The sequence below is a fragment of the Phycodurus eques genome, chromosome 7 (genome assembly GCF_024500275.1).
Source record: "Phycodurus eques isolate BA_2022a chromosome 7, UOR_Pequ_1.1, whole genome shotgun sequence".
NCBI lineage: Eukaryota > Metazoa > Chordata > Actinopteri > Syngnathiformes > Syngnathidae > Phycodurus > Phycodurus eques.
In genome coordinates, this window is record NC_084531.1 from 20,769,553 (window position 1) to 20,789,608 (window position 20,056).

The 20,056-nt window shown below is 39.9% G+C and overlaps 1 protein-coding gene across 5 annotated transcripts in view; it reads left to right on the forward strand.

Moving 5' to 3' along the window:
* kcnab1a (potassium voltage-gated channel subfamily A regulatory beta subunit 1a) overlaps positions 1 to 20,056 on the forward strand; it is an 83,846-nt gene that overhangs the window by 57,290 nt on the left and 6,500 nt on the right. For 3 of the 5 annotated variants that reach the window (XM_061682292.1, XM_061682290.1, XM_061682295.1), the window contains exons 3-12: positions 8,255 to 8,292; positions 11,938 to 12,017; positions 12,492 to 12,536; positions 12,845 to 12,889; positions 13,888 to 13,931; positions 14,030 to 14,116; positions 17,430 to 17,515; positions 17,844 to 17,964; positions 18,052 to 18,146; positions 19,369 to 19,489. In XM_061682292.1, the coding sequence (XP_061538276.1) occupies positions 8,255 to 8,292; positions 11,938 to 12,017; positions 12,492 to 12,536; positions 12,845 to 12,889; positions 13,888 to 13,931; positions 14,030 to 14,116; positions 17,430 to 17,515; positions 17,844 to 17,964; positions 18,052 to 18,146; positions 19,369 to 19,489 (762 nt within the window). The remainder of the gene's footprint in view (positions 1 to 8,254; positions 8,293 to 11,937; positions 12,018 to 12,491; positions 12,537 to 12,844; positions 12,890 to 13,887; positions 13,932 to 14,029; positions 14,117 to 17,429; positions 17,516 to 17,843; positions 17,965 to 18,051; positions 18,147 to 19,368; positions 19,490 to 20,056) is intronic. The other 2 variants (XM_061682294.1, XM_061682293.1) reach the window with 2 other exon arrangements.

Consider the following 20,056-nt stretch of genomic DNA (forward strand, 5'->3'; position numbering starts at 1 on the left):
ATCCGGATGTATGTGTGAACTTGATCACAAAAATAGAAATTGAGACTTGTGGCTAATGTGGTACTGTTGGGATGCCCTTGTACAAGGCGCTAAATGCCCCCAAAGTGCTTAGGGGAGAAACACAGTTGAGCTGCCACCGCACTCTGACATCTCTCATTTGAGTGCATGTCCGTTAGATGCCTTGATGCATACTGCATTTGTGTCTATCTTTTTTCAACAAAAAGACAGCACAGTGTAAAAAAAAAAAGTCAGAGATCAGAGTTGTAGCATCAAAAATCAAATGCCCCAAAAGTCAACCCAAAATTGCCTTCAAAAGTTAAACGAAAGTTGGAGTTCAAACCACCATCATGTGGTAAACGTAGTAGTAAATGTAGTAGTAGTGTAGTACTGTAGTAAACGGTCTGGTTCCTCAGTACAATATGAACTGTAAAATTAACTTTACCTATGTAGATACTAATGGAAACACACTTATCGTACTCTAGGTTTATTGAGTCCAACAATAACAATTAATACTACTAGGTGCAAGGACGGTCATAGCTTGAATGGTACCCTGAGTGAACCCCCCCCACCCCCAACAAACACACACACACACGCACGCACGCACACACACACACACACGCGTCTAAGAAAAGCACACCAGCATGGACTTCAAATATATTTAATTGAAAATCAACCACATTTTAGTGGATAAATTGGGTAAAATGTGATCAGATTATACCTTCTTATATGACATAATATCTTCCATTTTCAGAAACAGATAAGTGGCAGCAACCATTCCAAGAAATGGCACAAAAAAAAATGACTTCACCAGGGGCCACCACCTTGAAATCATGGGAACGGAGGATGCGTTTTGATTGGCCACCTGAATTTCGTCCCTCCGTACATAGCTAAAATGGAGCGTATACGGTGAGACAAATATGTTACATAATCGTCTCATGGCCTCGTGAGGCCGAAAACTCAGAAAATTACAGGTTCACAATCAGCTACCTGCTGTGCAAACCGTCTCGAATGACTTCTTACGTACAGAACATTGTTACAACTGTGGTTGTTATTAAAGTGCGCTCTATAAAAATAATTTAGTTGAGTTTTTGCTCAGCAGATAGCTCCAGTATGCCCCAGGCATAAAGATTCACATTCCCTTTTAACGTGCACACACTGAGCTGATGTGTCACTGTGCATCTCTCCTGGAGCTCCTACAGACAAGAGGGTGCCTCCGCAGGGGGGGCGAAAATCCTTATCCAAATGCCAAGGTGTAACACATCATGCCTTTATGCAGTAGAAAACCATATCATGTAGCAAATAATGTTTGGGAGAGGTGGGGCCAGAATGCCCCACTATTCTCTCTACCTTCTTGTTCCCTCTTCATTATGTGTCTGTCAGGCATCTTCAAAGGATGAGTGGTTTTATTTTATGTCAGTTTTATTTTGTTCATTATTCAATGAGTAATTTCTCTTTAACTGTTACTTAAAACATTGCCTGTTAAATTAATGAAGGTTTTGCAATGGTGACAAGATAAGCCTTGAATGAATTAACTCCATCCATCCATCCATCCATCCATTTTCTACCGCTTATCTGAGGTTGGGTCGCGGGGGCAGTAGCTTTAGCAGGGACGCCCAGACTTCCCTCTCCCCAGCCACTTCATCCATGAATTAACTCACTTTATATGATTTTTTTAATTGTATTTTATCATTATTATTATTATTTTAATTGGAATCACTTGGAAGTCATCCAGTGCCACAGAATGGATGGTGTTCAACTTTATAGGTTCTGCTGTATGATGTCGATTTTAACCCTGAAACCCTGAAGTGAGTTTGATATTTTAGATAAAAATCCCCAAAACCTGCTACCACCCTATGGTATATGTACATTTAGCAAAAGGCAATATGCTAGAAAATTATGTTGTGACAGTATGACAAGTGCGTGGCTAATTTTGAAAGAGTGACTGCCTGGGCATTGGACTAACATTTAGGATGCAGGCACACTAAGATGAGATTTAGCTGAGCACTGCAGTGAAGTTGAAATACTTATTGCAATGAAAGTTCCATTCTAGCATGTTTCTTAGTATGCTAAATTACATTGTATGCAGCCACCCCCCACATATGGTGTATGAAGTTGTCTATTCTCCTCCAAGATGGAAGCCTCTTGCCGGCCCTGATTAAAGATAATATGTAACATCATACTTTATCTAAGGACTCTGAATGTGTCCCAAAAAAGTAAAGACGCAAATTATTACATTGCTTGGAGATTATATACAGATTCACGTTTGCATAACGTGAGTCATTGACAGCAATTAAAATTTCCTCAACAGTGAAACAACTTATTCCTCATCCGGCAGAACACCATCCATCCATCCATTTTCTGAGCCGCTGATCCTCACAAGGGTCGCGGGAGTGCTGGAGCCTATCCCAGCTATCTTCGGGTAGGAGGCGGGGTACACCCTGAACTGTTGTCAGCCAATCGCAGGCCGGCAGAACACAATTTAATGAATTCATTCGTAAAATATTTGGAAGCAATTTCCGTAATGTGAGTGAAACCACTCCCAATTTAAATGATATTGAAGTTATTATTTTCAACAATTGACCTTGGAGAGTCGGAATGGGTAATTAACATAATGGAATGATTTGTATGATCAGTAGGAACTTTATGCGCACCTCTTCTTTTACTGCAAATTAGGTTTAGTTTTAGCTCTTCACTGTGATGTCACCACACTGCTAATTGGTTGGGGACCATGCACAAACACCACCACACACATACACACACATGTTCATAATCAGCATTATCTGAACCATTAGGACTTGTACACCAGCTCTTTATTTTTAATTAAGTGTGCCATCAATTAGTGAATTCTTAGAATATTTCTCCTGGGTGAAAACACCAGTAGTGCAAAAAAGGCAGCGGGAGGATGGACTTGTGCTGTGAAAGACAATCGTTAACTGCAACTTCAGTTCATCTAATTGAGTGTCTCACTCATTGGGCTTGTCAATGTTCACCTGCACAAATTCTTCAATTTTTACGCTACCTAGGTTTTTACGCTACCTAGGTTCATCTGCAGAATCGAATTTGATCCATTTTTCTTAATTAAGATTTATGAGGGGGATATATTAGTAACAGCTCTCAATATGATGAAAACTAATTGTAAACTTCCAACTACAACAAAAGTAGTAAACCAAAATAACCGAGTGCGCCAATCACAACTGAGCAATAAGTATATTTATAAAGCTTCATTTTTGATGCAATTTAAATTGAACACAATCCATACCAAACTAATTGCTCTAATTTCACAACTTCTCCCCCCTCATAGTATTAATGGATTAATTTGTTCAAAGGTTCAGGCTCAAACTTTTGACATCACAAACCTTTATTTACTGTGCAAGTAATGTTTTTTAAAAAAAGTCATACAAGTAAGAAGAAAGGTTAACCACAGTATAATAAAACAAAATAAAGCTAAAATACAGTAAAACTACTACCCTTTGAACACACACCTAATGGCGTTTGACTTTGGAGGGCTCACTGTATACCTAATGGTGTGTCATGTGAATGTATAATAAACAATGTAAGAAATTAAGGCTCATAATCAGTAGGTTATATTAACACAAAGTTTTAGAGCTGTGACATGAGGTGAGGTGAGTTGAGCGGTGAAGTTGCTTCGTCAGCGTTGGAAAAAGGTTCAACATTATTTTTAACCTGGGTTATACTGTTTATGTTGTTCTCGCCGCCCTCGGAAAGCAGCAGCCGAAAAGCCGACGAGAAAGAAAGATAAATCACAGTAGTCAAAGGTGATTCAAGTGTTCTGAAGAAGTCAATACAAACTGAGGAAGCAGTACAGTAGACAGACACCTGAAAATGCATCCAAAGGATGTTGTGTGTTTGTGTGTTAGCGTGAATGCTGATGACTTTGCACTATTTACTAGCTACCATTAGAGAGACTAACATACACACACTTGCATACCCAGATGTATGCTAATGTGAAAAAAACCAAAAGAAAACATTTCTCTCTGTCTTTTCTGAGGTACTTCTGTCATCAATAGAAAGGAAACATTTTCATTTCATTTTCAACACCGCTTATCCTGGTTAGGGTCGCGGGGCGCTGGAGCCTATCCCAGCTGACTTCGGACGAAAGGCGGACGACACCCTGAACTGGTCGCCAGTCAGTCACAGGGCACACATAGACACGGACAACCATTCACACTCACATTCACACCGTCACTGAGTGGGAACTGATACCACGCTGCCCGCACCAAAGGCAGGCGAGTGCACTACTACACCATCAGTGACTAGGAAACAATGAAACTGTAAATAAAAAATAAAAAAAATAATTGTTACATTTGATCATAAACGTCCATCAGCCGTGTCCTCTGCTTATTTTACTTACTGAGTCTCAATCACAGGACCAAACGTAAAAGCAAAGAAGACAGAACGTCCCTATACCTGGCCACCTCCTCAAAGTGTAATTACAGCTTGGGGAGCACTGTGCCACCATTTGTTTTACTTGGTGAGGTGCATCAGTTGAAACACTTCACCAGAGAGATGAGTAAAAGTAGTAGATGTCTGGACCACTTCAACTTTCAATATTGAGGAGCACAAAGTCCCTTCCAAACGAGTGAGCTCCTCACCAAATCTTTAAGTGTGCCTTGGAGACACACAAAGCTTGTGACCAAATGTAAGAGTCAGAATGCAGATTAACCAGTTAATGTCTTGCCTTTTGGCTCAACTATCTCTTCGTCCAGACACTTCACGAGCCACCCTTTCCACATCCCTATTTGAGCTGTGAAAATATATCTGATTTAAGCCTCCGGTGGCTGGAATATATCCCACTGGTTCACCGCGAGGCTTTTTACGCCCCGACAAGAAGCGCTATCCAACAGCTAGCTCACAAGCGAGCAGGCTACCAGAAGCTGAACGGAGCTGATGCCACGGACAGGCAGTGGGCTAGCCCGCTGCGTCACCTCCTCGCTTGGTGTTGTATCGGTGTGTAGGTCTGCATAATACAAACACCTCAGGGAAAGTGCACCATTTATTAACACAGCGGCCCTCGTCATTTTGCCTGTGGATCACATAAAATGAGTTGCATACCCACCAAATACACAACATTTGGGAATTTAAATAATTACATTGAGCTGTTCTTTAAGTTGTGGCATCAAGGGAAGATGCATTTTCGTGGTGTAGGCATCATTGGCTTTCTAACTGCAAATTATATAGAGGGGGGCGGCGCACTCATGCCGATCTCCCAACCATGTGACTGGGCATGTGACTTATAAAATGGGGAGGGGCAATTCATGCCAGACACCTAAGTGCGTCACTTGGCACTGTTTTTGCCACACCTACAAAATCTGGAAAATTGAAATGGTGTAAATGTTTAACGATGTATCGACACAATTCAGTACTACAGAGTTGTCAAGACTTTACACATTTACAGCAGTTAACTTAAAAAATTTATTTAGAAAATCTCTCAATTCACTTTACTGGGGTCTACAAACTAGAACCATGGCCTCAGGTTTTAAGGTAGTTTCTTACCCTCGTGGCTTCACACTGAGCTGAAAAACCACCCCAGCACATTTTGAAGGTCATAACACAAAGAAGCAATCAGGACCACATCATGCATATAAGAGAGATGAGCTAATTGACTGGACCCTCTATTCTATTTGCCATTTCTGACAATTATGTCCAAAGAGATGATGAACAGAAAGGGCAATCACTGTAAACATTACTGCCAGCAATATAAACTGAGCTACTGATACAACTGCATCAGGAAACAAATATCTGGTATCAATAGATCCCACATCAGCTACTCCTGGGGACGAGGTCTGTTGACTGCTTGGGCAAATATCTCATGAACCCTTCAGTATGCCGATGAGCTATAGAGGTGGTTCAGTCTTTCACGACCAAGACCCTCCTGAATATGAGGTTCAAACATCAGTAGGACTCTCTCCTCCAGGTCTTCGAATTGATATCACACTGAGACCGGGGAGGTGGTTACCCTATAGTTTGACAGCACCCTTGGTCTCCTCTCCAGAGATCCTTGGAGAAATCCTTCCACCAATCAAGTTTGAACCTGCCTTTTGACTTTAAATGCCTCCCAGCTTCAGGAACAACCCTCACAAAGTTATCAGGTTTACAATTGTTGCATAGCAACCTTGAGTACATCCACCGGCAGTTACCAGTGGAAAGGAGCTGTTTGACGCTCAGACGAATTCAATTTCCATCAAAGAGCAAAAATTCTGTTGATCCCATATGTGCAGTGACACTCGAGCGCTGCAGGGTTTTCATCCCACACTGAGCCTCCCACTCAGACACAAAGCTGCGACTGGACAGCCGCAGCAGTGATTACAATTCCACCGAACCCGAAACAGCTTAAAGGGCTGACACACACACACACACCTGGCAGAAAAGTGTTCAGAACACACATTTCAGTAATGTGCAAAAAGTAGAAACGTACTGGAAAAACACTCCACTGTATAATCACATAATGGCTGTGGATAGCTGAGACCGTGAAGTTTCCATAGTTACTAATCTCAACAAGTTCTCAAATCAACCCCCATGCCAGTGATGATGATATCGATGTAATGCGAAGCACCTCTGCAGTTATATCGGAAGCAGTAAGACTAATCCCCATCTGATGAAAAATACCACAACAGATCCAAGTGTCATCCTCCGTAAACTACAGTTAATCGGACCTCTGAGGAGCTGTTTAACTAATGGCTTCTGCTGGCATAAAGCGGGCTTGTGGTCAACTTATTACACGTTGTCATCCCTTGATGACAGTGGAGCAACAGAAGTCAACTGTGCACTTACTGTATAAGAATTATTATGTGTACGAGTGTAATAATAATTTAAAAAAAAATACAGGGTGAGATTGCATTGCTATCCAGCCATCGTCATCATTAGGGTTGCAGGTGAGCTGGAATCTTCACCAGCTGACTTGATGACAGATGGGGTACACATTTCCAGTTAATCACAGGGCACACAATAACAAACAATTCAGACCTATGGACAATTTAGAGTCATCAATAAACCTAACATGTATGTTGGTGGAATGTGGGAGAAAATTAGAGTACCCAGAAAAACTCATGTAAGCACAGGGAGAAGCTGGAGGTGAAATACACACCCTGAATCTAAACTGAGAAGAAGACATTCTTTCCACTACAACACTATCAGCCCTCTAATAATGTTTTACATTATTAGCTTTTGACAATACAGTACATGTTTTTATTTTTAGGATTAGATAAATCATATAGTACCTTCTTTAGTTTTAAGAATATCTGACATGAGATAATTCAAGTAGAAAGTCGCTCTCCTAGCCACAATTTTCATGCAGATCTCCTTCAACTGCCGGGTTTATTTTTGTTAGAAAAATATAACTTTTCATTTAAAAAAAAAAAAGTTATAAGGATGTCTAACCCAAAATGTTCAAGGTATCCAATATCATATGACAACACATGTTTTCTTCCCTTAGTCATTATTGACCATTATGAATTCTGCCACAAAACAAGTGGCAGTGCAAACGTGCCAGGATCAGGAAGAAAAAAATAAATCAATTGATCTTGGTCTGCTTGATAGCTACAGTTTTGTTGTATAATGTATCACAATGTATGCTGTTTGTGTATGAATCTAATAAAGCACACAAGGGCTCGAAAAAGTGAAAAGAAAAATAAATAACAAGGGAAAAAGTGTATAAAATAGGATGGTGGCAGGTCACCACTCTGAGAAGTTCCAGCAGTAGCAGTCCTTATCTTGTGAAGCAGCCTCAATCCCCTGAGTAACACGAAAGCCAAGCAGCATTTTAAGGTTCGTAGCAGACACAAATTGGTGTTCCTGTCGCAGGCTGTTTTGTGGCACTGTAATATCCTCGATCACTGCAGCAGTTTTAGATGGGAAGTCGTTTTCGCCCACCACAGAGCTATTTTAATAATTCAGTGAGAGAATTTGCTGAGGAATTTGTCTCTTGCGCTGCTTGCGGTGGCTTAACCTTTTGTATGCTATCAGCATTGTTTATCCACTAATCAGCAGCACATATTCTGACATGTTCACACATTATGAACAATGCAGGATAGAGGGCACTCTGTCACACACATGCATCACTATTACAAAGCGCTAACAGGCAGTGTTAAAACGTGGTGATCATTCATCACAGGACAAATTGTTTCTCTTGGGAACATGGCAGGCTTTCTAGTTTACTCCCACATGACACAGCTCACAAACGGACGCACATTACACATCTAATTCATACAATTGTTACTCTGTATTTTCTCTCCAGGTACATGGGTGACGTTTGGAGGTCAGATAACAGATGAGGTATGATACATTTTCTTCTTACCTTTCATGCTTTTTTTCATGTAAATAAGTACTACACCCAATGAATGAGTAAATGAGCTTTGTCTATAACCACATTGTGAAAAATTGGTATATGGTATCCAACCAATCACATGAGTTCAGTTTATCTGATACATCATTATGAACACTTGGCCAATTGTCCCATGCAATGAGATGCATCCGTCCATCGAGCCACCATCCACCGCAAACTTGCCGCCAAACAATCGCAGAGCACATAAAAAAACAAAATAATAATAATTCACACTGACAATTTGTAATTTAGAGTCTTCAATTAATCTAACACCCATGTGTTTGCCATGTGGGAATTAGCATGTAACATGTAAACTCCACACAAAAAGGTCAGACCTGTGATTCCAACTCCAAACCTCAGAACTTCAAGGCATACATGCGAACCTCTAGTACACTGTGCTGTGCAATGAGCAATACATGAACTTTATAGAGGGGGAAAATACAGCTTTTTGGAGACTTCTTCTTTCTCATAATAACCGTGCAGAAATACAGTATTGTCGATGGTATGGACCAATATCAGCCGCGTCCCGGGGCCCCCCTACTAGCCAACAGCCAGCAACAGCTAGTAAGGGGCCTTATGTGGGGAATTCCTGTCATGTTCTTTCTACAGCATCTTAAGCAGTGTCATTGTTTTGTACTTATGGGTCAATGTCAGCCGTCACTCAGGGCACCCTTCAGCTCGGGGCCCTAGGAGATTGCCTGGGTTGCCTGCCTTGTTGTGGCATCCCTGCAAGCATGCACACATGTACGCACTCACGAATCATTCACACGGAGTGACACACAAGAGTAAACTTATGTAACTATTATTTGTCTTACCCTGAAGACTCAGTGCTACGGACTCACACATCTTCCTCGCAGCCATTATTCTCCAGTTCAGTGTCACTGGTCACACTTTGTCACGTTCCCAGTTTTGGTTCCAACCTGGAAACAGAAACGGTATGCTTGGATGTCCCCCACAACACCAAAGGAAAATTGGTCAGGATAATCTTTCAGAAACATGCGAGAATCAGATGTTTGCTGACTTTGATCCGAAAGGTGAACATTTTTTTCAAATTTGTCTTGATTAGTGTTGTGTGTCCAACCTGCTTCGTAGGCCGCCTTCTTTGGTTCGACATTTATGTTCACATTGACCGATCGACACTTTGTCTCAAGTCTGATTAGGTTTAATGAGGGACATACACACAAGCCTTGTTAAACCTGCTGACAATCAGACATTTCGATGATCAGTGATGACAGTTCACAGATGATCATTGGCTCAACATGGTGGACTTTACTGTTGGCCTTTAATTAAAGATCATTTTTTTCTCTGTTTATAGCTAAGCACTTGGTCAGCAGGTGCATGACTCCTTCTGCAATCCATCATGGAGAGTTCTCTAACCGAAAGGCTTGTCTAAACACATGGCTTATCTAAATAGCTTTGAAAAAAATTCAAATTAATTAACTAAAAGACATGGTTGACTCTGAGTGGGTTCCAATTGTTCAACATTGAGGTCGTTTTACTTCACTCCTTTATGAGCAGCTGCAGCAATCACAGACAATAGTGATGAGTTGGAAATTTGACTTGTTTAGACTGATGCAGACAGTAGAGGAGTATGTGTGGATGCATGTGTTATCCATGAAGCCGGGGTTGTGTGGGTTGCATGTGGGATGTTTTTTTTCTCATGTTGACTAAGAAAATATATTCAATGTTTTTCCTCACTGGATGGTCCATGTCTTAAAATTAAATGGTCGCTCAACACCTGTGAAGAACAGCAGCAACAACCTAAACAATAAGCCTCTCTGCAAATATCTCTGCAAGCTCACAATGCTTAGTAATTCTCTAGTGTTGAGTCAGTATACGAGCTGTGTCAGAAACATTCCAGAACAGGTGTCACGCAAGATATATTTCAAAACCAAACTACAGATTACAAGTTGACCCCTTCGAAGTAATCCCCCTGGAGTCGAACACATTTTGTCAGCCTTGTCTGACACCTCTTCATGCACTCCTGGAAGGAATCTTCTGGGATCCTCCGCAGCTCAGTCATCACGGCCATCTTGATGACACCCATGTCTTCAAAGCAGTTCACCTTGAAGACCTCTTTGACCTTGGGAAAAAGAAATAAAAACTCACACTGAGCCAGATCTGGGGAATAGGGAGGTTGCCCGAGCATGGTGATGTCCTTTTGGGACAGGAAGTGTCGGATGCTCACGGCATTGTGAGCAGACGTATCGTCTTGGTAAAACAGAGTTGTTTTGCAACACCTCTCGTGTCTTCTCACGCATTCATTTGGGTTTGAAAACATATTTTGTGACCCCAGTCCTGGAACCTTTCTGACACACTTTGCACTTTATCTTACTGGTATGTGCTGTGTAAATGTGTGCTGCGGGTTATTCATGTTCCTGTGTTCAGTGGAAATACACTTTATCTCCTAAATGTACGTTCAGACCTTGTCACCATAGTACTGTACATCTTAAGATACTAGTATGTATGATTATAGTTTTAATATTCAGCAAATATTCAAAATTGAAAAGTTCATGGGAATTACTGAATGAGACTTGCAAGGCTTTTTGAAATGTGGTTAATGTACCCTCTATGCTTCCATTTATTTCTCAGCCCATTGCCCAACATACACTAGAGATAGTGGACTGATAGCAATAGTATTAAAGCTGATCTTTCTGAGGTTTTGTGGTGCCAAAATTGTTTGTTGATAAATTCAGTTTTATGCTGCTCTTCTGGACAAGTTATGTTTATGTACCACTAAAATTATGTTTTTGTTTTGATTGATCTGGTCTGGAGAACAAAGAGATCTGCTGTGTTTTCCCCCCTGAAGAAGCAGATGTACACAGTATACAGAACAGTGTTGCTATTTCCGGTTCTCCTGTTAACTGGGTTTCATTGAAGCTTTTGAAGAGGAGATTAAAGTGCCAGGGAGAGTTGAGGTTGTGGTGAGATGACATCACACAGAGTATTTCATCATTGGCTCTCTAAAATTGATTTTTCAAGTTCCGCTTGTGAAGCTCCAACCACTCATGGGAGCAGTTTGGCTGCAATAATAACTTGTTAAGATAATTTTTTAGCACCCGTTTTTATGGACTGTTTTCATCCTCTGTCATGAACATATTTAATGGGAAGCCATTGAATTTTAGGGTTGATTCATTTGAAGTAATAACAATATTTTCTAATACTGCCACCAATAATCTACATTTAAATCTTTGGTTGAAGCCTTCATCTGTTACTTGTTGTGATCATAATGTTGAACTCACCAAATAAAATACAATTATCACTGCATCTCTACTTAAGCACATGCAGGGATATTTTTTTCATTATTTGGGTGTATATTGCATGCTGTTTAATTTGCTCACAGGTTAATAATAGTAATACATGCAGTATTTCTGATACACTCATATATGAAAGGGCACCTTCTTCCTTGGTGTAAAGACCAATTTGGGTACAGTGTCAGCCCTCCCAGTTAACATGGATATTTGACCTCTAAAGCAGTCAATGGCAGTAAATGTGTTAATGGATCATATTAATTTAAAAACTGACCTTCAAGCTGCTTCTTTTTACTTACTATGAGTGCACGCTTTTAGTACTCAAGGTTAAATTTGTGATGCCAGGTTGCAGAGCAGCTGATGACCATTGCCTACGAGAGCGGGGTCAACCTGTTCGACACAGCCGAAGTCTACGCAGGCGGCAGGTGTGTGTTGTTCGAGTCTCTAAGGTTTTAATGTGCACTTCCCTTCACATATGCACTTGCTCGTTTCATTACTCCTGAATACTGTCAACGGGAAAGGAGTTTTTTTTTTTTTTATCAGACTTTGCTCTTATTAAACAAAAATAAATAATAGTAAAACATTCCAATACATGTCATTGGGACACTAAATAATAAGAAGAGCATCTGTCATTGACATGGCATCTGCTGTCTTTATTCTTGTAGTAGTGAAAAATTCGTTATTCTTTTGTTTTTTATGTTTTTAAAATTGTCCAGGTTTTGCTCTCTGAAAATAAATGATACAAAAAGATTGTTTGGAATACCCATTATATAAAAACAAAAGCTAATACTTATTTTTTTGTATGTTGCCCATAAAAGTAAATTCTTTGAATGTCTTTGTGCTTCACCATTTTTTAGTATTCAGAATGTAATTTTGATCATATTTGTTTTGCTTTGCAGGGCTGAAGTGATTATTGGAACCATTATCAAGAAGAAGTGCTGGAGGTAAATGACAATACTTTTGTATACAAGCTCAGTCCATCATGCCAACATTAAAAACTATTCAAAGAGAAACAAAACAACAACAAACAGCCTGTGAATGTCATATTAATGACGAGAATGGCACTGCGACTATACATAAACAATTAGTGTCGACATCCAAATATTTCATTTGAACACTAAAATGATAAGTTACATAGAGAGAAACAGAAAGATGCTGCATTGATCCTGAAGGTAATTTACTACTCAGCTTAAAATCAATAAAACGACCATCTTTCGTTGTTGTTTTCATTTTCTGTTTTGCTATTTTGTAGGAGATCCAGCTTGGTCATCACAACCAAACTTTATTGGGGAGGAAAGTAAGTGAGGAGTTAGAAAGTCTCATATTCCTTCTACTCTGATATAGTTTTTCTATAAACACATACATAACTCTCTTATTAATATATATATTTTTTCATTTTGCATAACTTCATGTCACATTGTGGTGATAATTTGTTTACTTATGTTTACTTTTAACTTCTTCTCTTCTTCATTTGCCCACAGTTAAGAAATGTTTGCTTCTCCTATCTAGGACAAACTGTATATACAGACTAACAAAAAAAAAAAAAAAACATAATATATATATTTTTTTTTATTTAAATTTGAAAAATGTCATTTTTGTTCTACCCAACAGTTGGAAAACAGACAATTCGACTTCAGATGACCATTTGTCAATTGCGTGATGGGAGTACTGTAGTCGATAAAGCATGTTATTGTATGCTAATGTATATATTTACACATAATAATTATATACAAAAACTAACTAGTAATTAATCAATTTAGGTTATTAGGTTAGGTTACTAGATTAGGATATTTGGGTCGTACCTAAATATCCACTAAACATCTATTTTAATTAAAATTTTAAAATCAATGAATATGTTTTATGCCCTGCGATTGGCCGGCAACCAGTTCAGGGTGTACCCCGCCTCCTGCCCGATGATAGCTGGGATAGGCTCCAGCACGCCCGCGACCCTTGTGAGGAGAAGCGGCTCAGAAAATGGATGGATGGATGGATGGATAATATGTTTTATATTTATTTTATTGAAATCATGTCCGACCCATGTTTTAGTTTCTTCTTCCTCTGCCACTTCAAAATCATCAATTAGGTATTTCTTGTGAATCTGCACTGCCACAATGTTTTGTTGTTGTTGTTGTAAGAATGTATTTTGAATATGTTGTAAAATTTTTAATAATTTGCTAATGTATAACATAATTTATGCCTGTTCTTTGTGCTGCTATAGCTGGATTGACCATAATCTACTACTTTATTTGTAATATTACAAAGAAAATAAAAACGTTATTTTGTGTGTGCCATCAGAGCAGAGACAGAGCGAGGCCTGTCTAGAAAGCACATTATCGAAGGTATGGCTTAAACAAAATACCACGTGTTCGACTTCTAATAATGAAATAAGTAATTACATTTTGTTGTATAAATTAACACTGACACGTGTTCCCCTCAGGTCTGAAAGGGTCTCTACAAAGGATGCAATTGGAGTATGTTGATGTTGTTTTTGCCAACCGCCCTGACAGCAACACTCCTATGGAAGGTGGGGTAGCAACAGTTGAACACACCCGTTAAACCACAATCACTTTATTATGTCCACACAATAATACTTATCCATCTTGGCCATGTAAATTTCCCGTGCGTTTACACTCAAAACTGCCTTAAGAATGATCCAAAACAGGAGTTTAGACAAGTTGCATTTATAGTTAGCTAGCTAACTTTGGGCTAGAAGCAGTGTACACCCAGGACTGGTCACACGCAAATCGCAGGCCACGTCTAGACAAACAGACATTCACACTCCAATACACCCCAAAAGAAGAATTCATTCAAACACGTTTTAGAAGGAATAAAATGTACATAGTGTATTACAGTGTATTACTGTAAGTGTAACACTTCAAAAGGTATATAGAAAGTGTGAAAGTATAGAACGTGTTTAGACTGTAAAAGTATGGTAGAGGTTAATAGGAGTATGGAGAAGATTAATAAGAATCTTGGGAGGTTCATACAGCTTTAAAATATGCTTGAAAAATAAAAGAATTGAAAAATGCGGCACTACTTTGCAGATTTCACCCGTTGCGGGGGTGGCTAACCGGGATTACTGTAAAAGTAACAATCGCAGTGGTTGTTTCTTTTTTTTCAGTATTCTCTTGATATGTAGGGATGAAGCCATTCACAGTCATGTTAATATATGGAATAATATTACAACTTGGCCGGACCGTTTAAGTTTAACTGCCATTTTCTGGTGGGACAAAATTGTCAGAGTCAAATGACATACGGATCCAGGCAGCTGGTGGTAGATTGTTATGAATACTTATTTGGTGTATTGGCATGCCGCTGCTCACATGATATTGTGATTAAGTCTCAAATGCGCAGTGTGCCTTGCACACCTCCAACACACACGCACACACACACACACACACACAGACACACTTTTCCAGCGACTGGATGTTATGTGGACAATGACTGCAGTTAGTCATGGCAAATGAGTGGGTATAACGTTTATAGCGCGGTGATTAGCATTAATTTCTCTGTAGTAGCGCCTGCATCCCCAGATTGAATGTAAATACTGAGTGTGTAGGACTTAATACTCTGATACAGTATGTTTCAGGCTCCGTGTTTCAGGTTAATTAAATCTTATTATGACAAATAAAATCCATCCATCCATTTTCTGAGCCGCTTCTCCTCACTAGGGTCGCGGGCGTGCTGGAGCCTATCCCAGCTGTCATCGGGCAGGAGGCGGGGTACACCCTGAACTGGTTGCCAACCAATCGCAGGGCACATACAAACAAACAACCATTCGCACTCACAGTCATGCCTACGGGCAATTTAGAGTCTCCAATTAATGCATGTTTTTGGGATGTGGGAGGAAACTGGAGTGCCCGGAGAAAACCCACGCAGGCACGGGGAGAACATGCAAACTCCACACAGGCGGGGCCGGGGATTGAACCCGGGTCCTCAGAACTGTGAGGCTGACGCTCTAACCAGTCGCCCACCGTGCCGCCGACAAATAAAATTATTACAAAAATAAAAAATCAAATTGGCATGTAAAATTTAAACCAAGTCACTGATGGTGTAGCGGTACACTCGCCTGACTTTGGTGCGGGCAGCGTGGGTTCAGTTCCCACTCAGTGACGGTGTGAATGTGAGTGCGAATGGTTGTCCGTGTCTATATGTGCCCTGCGACTGACTGGCGACCAGTTCAGGGTGTAGTCCGCCTTTCGCCCGAAGTCAGCTGGTATAGGCTCCAGCGTCCCGCGAACCTAACCAGGATAAATTGAAAATGGATGGATGGATGAAATTTAAACCACAGGAATAATCATTTAAAATAAAAAAACAACAAAACAAAATTTCCATTCAGATCACAATAGTGCCTCTCAAAACAGACAAACATATTAAGAGAAGACTTTTTTTTCCCACAGTTCATGTTTCAAATAAATTGCCTCTTTTGTGCTATTCATAAATTATTGAGCATATTTGGAAAGGAAGAAAAATAGCACTATCTGCTGGATCGGATGGTTTGACTGCACATTTACGTCTAACAGTGTCAGTTTTCTGGTCCCTCGCCTCTGCGCTCTATCCTGTGTATTTCACACACAGTTGTTTACTTACAGTATGTCCTGTTGTCTGATATTATGCTATGTAGACAAAAGTATTGAGACATCTGGTTTTTACAACTGAAGAAAGTAGTAATAACAGCTTCTACTCATCTGGGAAGTCTTTTGATTTTGAAAGATTTTGGGGTGAAGGATAAAAATCTTTGTTCAAGTTCACAGTTGTTTGATGGCATTGAGTTCTGGGTCCTGTGCGGGGCAGCACTAGCTTATCTGTAAGTTTCTGGGCTTTGAAGCCAAGAGGGTCACAGGTTCGCACTTCTTTCATGCTGACATCCCTCCGTCCAGGCCTACATTGTATTTCATTTGGTTCACCGTGTGGTGTGAAACACAAAATATACAGCACAGTACAAGTGGAATTTCCCTCGATTTCTTTTGTAGAATTAAACCTTTAGTCCATTTTCTAAAGTTCTCCTTTTCTTAGTCTTTGTGCTTCCATCCTACCTGTTCCCTAACCTTCGTGTGACATTGCTTTGCTCAGAACGAGTAAAATAAGTGTGATGCTATCACTGAGGGAGATTGCGGTGTAATTAGAGTCAGGCTGGGGTGATGATGAATGGCCCTAATGACAGTCCCAAGTCTGAGATTTTGTTGGCTCCTGCTGTCAGCACTGTTTGAAGCTAATTGCATCACTAGACCTGTGGTACGCTTAAACATAAGCGTCAGTACGTGAGCTTGTTGGGTTGGTGGATTGGGATCAGTAATGAGTTGTCAGAAAACTACATTCAAAAATGCAGACGTGCGTGTGTGTGCTATTCCGTCTGTATTTAGTTGTTGTTGACTTCTTCTTTTTTTAGAGGCGATTCATTTGTAGACACATTACTAAATTTTAGTACTATTTATGCAAGACCAAAATGAGATTTATCTCCAGCCAACAGCCTATAGTGCGTCTGAAAGATACAGCAAAGAAAATACATGCAAATGAAAAACTTTTTTCATAGCAATAAAAGGAATTGATGGACATATTTTAAAATCCTTCAGTGATGAATAATTTTTAAAACACACACACACGCACACAAAAATTACTCTCAACACTCGGGGGGTATTCCAAAAGCCATCAGTGAAAACAATATTTTGGAAGTAAATATGTTTGAAATATGTAAGTATGTTTAAGTCATCAGTGATGAATACAATCAAACTTAATTACAAATTTAAAACACAAACACAAACTCATTTCAAAATATTATCCCACCCTCATTGCATCTACTGTAACTGATGATTTGCGTGTTTATGTGTGTTCGACAGAGATTGTCCGGGCCATGACCTATGTGATCAACCAAGGAATGGCAATGTACTGGGGAACGTCTCGGTGGACGGCCATGGAGATCATGGTAAGCATGGGGGGGGAAATACTACATATATATATATATATATATATATATATATATAACAAAAGATTATGTAATTCATGACAATTAAAAAATATCCAGCCTTGACCAAATAAGTTTCTGAATATTGACTTATTGACTTTAGTTAACATTTGAATTAGTGCCTGATTGCCACCATTTGATTAGCCCTCTCTCATCCATCGCCCTTCTCTTGAAGTCTGCCAAATCCTCCTTTAGTTATTTCCCCCTTCCTTATCTTCTATAGTGACAAAGAAGCAGACTAATGAATCCATCTGGCGTCCCAATTCTTGGTCCATCTTTGTTCTTGCAGGAGGCATACTCGGTGGCAAGACAGTTTAATCTGATCCCTCCGGTGTGTGAGCAGGCGGAGTACCATCTCTTCCAGAGGGAGAAAGTGGAAGTGCAACTGCCTGAACTCTATCACAAGATAGGCAAGCATTCTTTGCTGTCATCCTGTCATATTTGCTACTTCCAACAATCCTTCTGTTGACATAAATTGTCATGTTTGTTGCCTCCAGGAGTTGGAGCGATGACTTGGTCACCGCTGGCGTGCGGCATCATTACAGGGAAATATGAGAACGGCATTCCTGAATCTTCCAGGGCTTCCATGAAGGTATGCACACTAATTACATGTATGTGTCTTGTGTGTTATTGTGAGGCAGTGCTTTCAGGTAGTGTTTATTGGGTCTGCCTCACAGTCAAGTGGTCCTGGGTTTGAATCTTGACTCTGACCCTCCACGCTGGAATTTGCATGTTCTTGCCGTGCTTGCGTGGGTTTTCTTTACTACTTCGGCTTTCCCCCACATTCCAAAATGTTAGATTCATTTGAGACTAAATTCCTCTAAATCAGGAGTATCCAAAGTCTGTCACAGGGGCCATTTGTGGCCCGCTGCTTATTGTAATAATAAATATTAAACTTGGCCCTGCAGCAGAAGATTAGGAGGGAAAATTAAAATGTTGAAATTTATCAAATATTTTTTAATTACAAAAACAAAACTGTAAAAAAAAAACTTTAATCTAACAAGAACACACTTTTTAGATTACATGCAAAATGAATGAAATTTTAATGAAAATTTTAGTTGTTTTTTTAAACTAAAATAAAAAAATGTTAGAAAAACCTCTTATTCAGAATTTTTAGAAATATTGGCTATTCTTTTTATTCCAAAATTGAATAAAAGGAATAGTTAAACGTTACAAGATACAATATCGCACATGTATTTAAAATAAAATATTTGATTACATTTTGAATGTTTTTAAGATATCCTATTAATACTAATACCGTAACTCTTTGCTTTGTCACCAATAAAACAGAGCTTCAGTTGATGAGTTTCCCTCCCCCCCCAATCAATATAACTGTTTTGCATGTTTATTTTCATCGTATTGGATTGGCGTTAGCATGTTTCACAAACACAAGATGAAGTGGGCTTCCTGCTCCTTGCATGTACGTATAGTATGTGGCCCTCCGTGGAAAACATTTGGATATCCCCGCTTTAAATTGTCTAAAGGTGTGAATGTTAGTGTGAATGGTTATTTGTCTATATGTGACCTGCCGCTGGCTGGGGACCAGTCCAGGATGTACCCCACCTCGTGCCCAAAGTCAGCTGGGATAGACTCTGGCTCAGCGTCCAACCCTAATGGGAAACAAGTGTTATAGAAAATGGGTGGATGGAATAATCCCCAAAATTTAACAGAGCATTAACATAATTGTAGCATTTTTGTTGTTGTTGTTGTTTTTATCTCGCGCTTGTTAAAATATACACACAAGAACAAGGATGTGAGATCACATTTAAAACCTGTCTTTGCCTTTTCTCGCTCTCTGTCTTTTGCTGCTCTAGTCATATCAGTGGCTGAAAGAGAAAATTGTGAGCGAAGATGGACGGAAGCAGCAAGCCAAGCTGAAAGAGCTCAACCACATTGCAGAGAAGCTGGGATGCACGCTACCTCAACTGGCTGTGGGTGAGTGAGACTTCCGTCGGTCTCCTGCACTCGTGATTGCCACCTTTACTGTACTAAAGGCGCCAAGTAAAACAAGAAGAGCCACATGCATACAGTATGTGTTGTCAAATACACTCCTGTAGATAGTGACCTGACTCAGAGGCAGTCCTGGTCTAAATGGCGTCCTGTGTGCGGGACATCAGTTGTGCCCCCTTGGCCTACTGTCAACGGAGGATTCCGCCCATATGGCCCATATCAGAAACCGCCACTTCTTGAATTATGCTCGGATGATTTACTTGCGAGATTTAAGATTCATGTGCTAGATGGTGGCAGTGAATTCAACACTTTTCATCAAGCAGCAGTTTTGTATATTGGAAACAATTCTTTTTTGCCTTATATTAAAGTCCAACAGCGTAATGCTAACACACAATGCAAAAACACCATAGACAGGCTAGGGAAACTAGTATTATTACTAGGGATGTCCCGATCTGATCTTTGAGATTGAAAATCAGTCCGATGTCTGCAAAAAAAAAAAAAAAAAAAAACGAGTATCGGACCCAATCAGACCTGATCTCAAATATCAGTTTA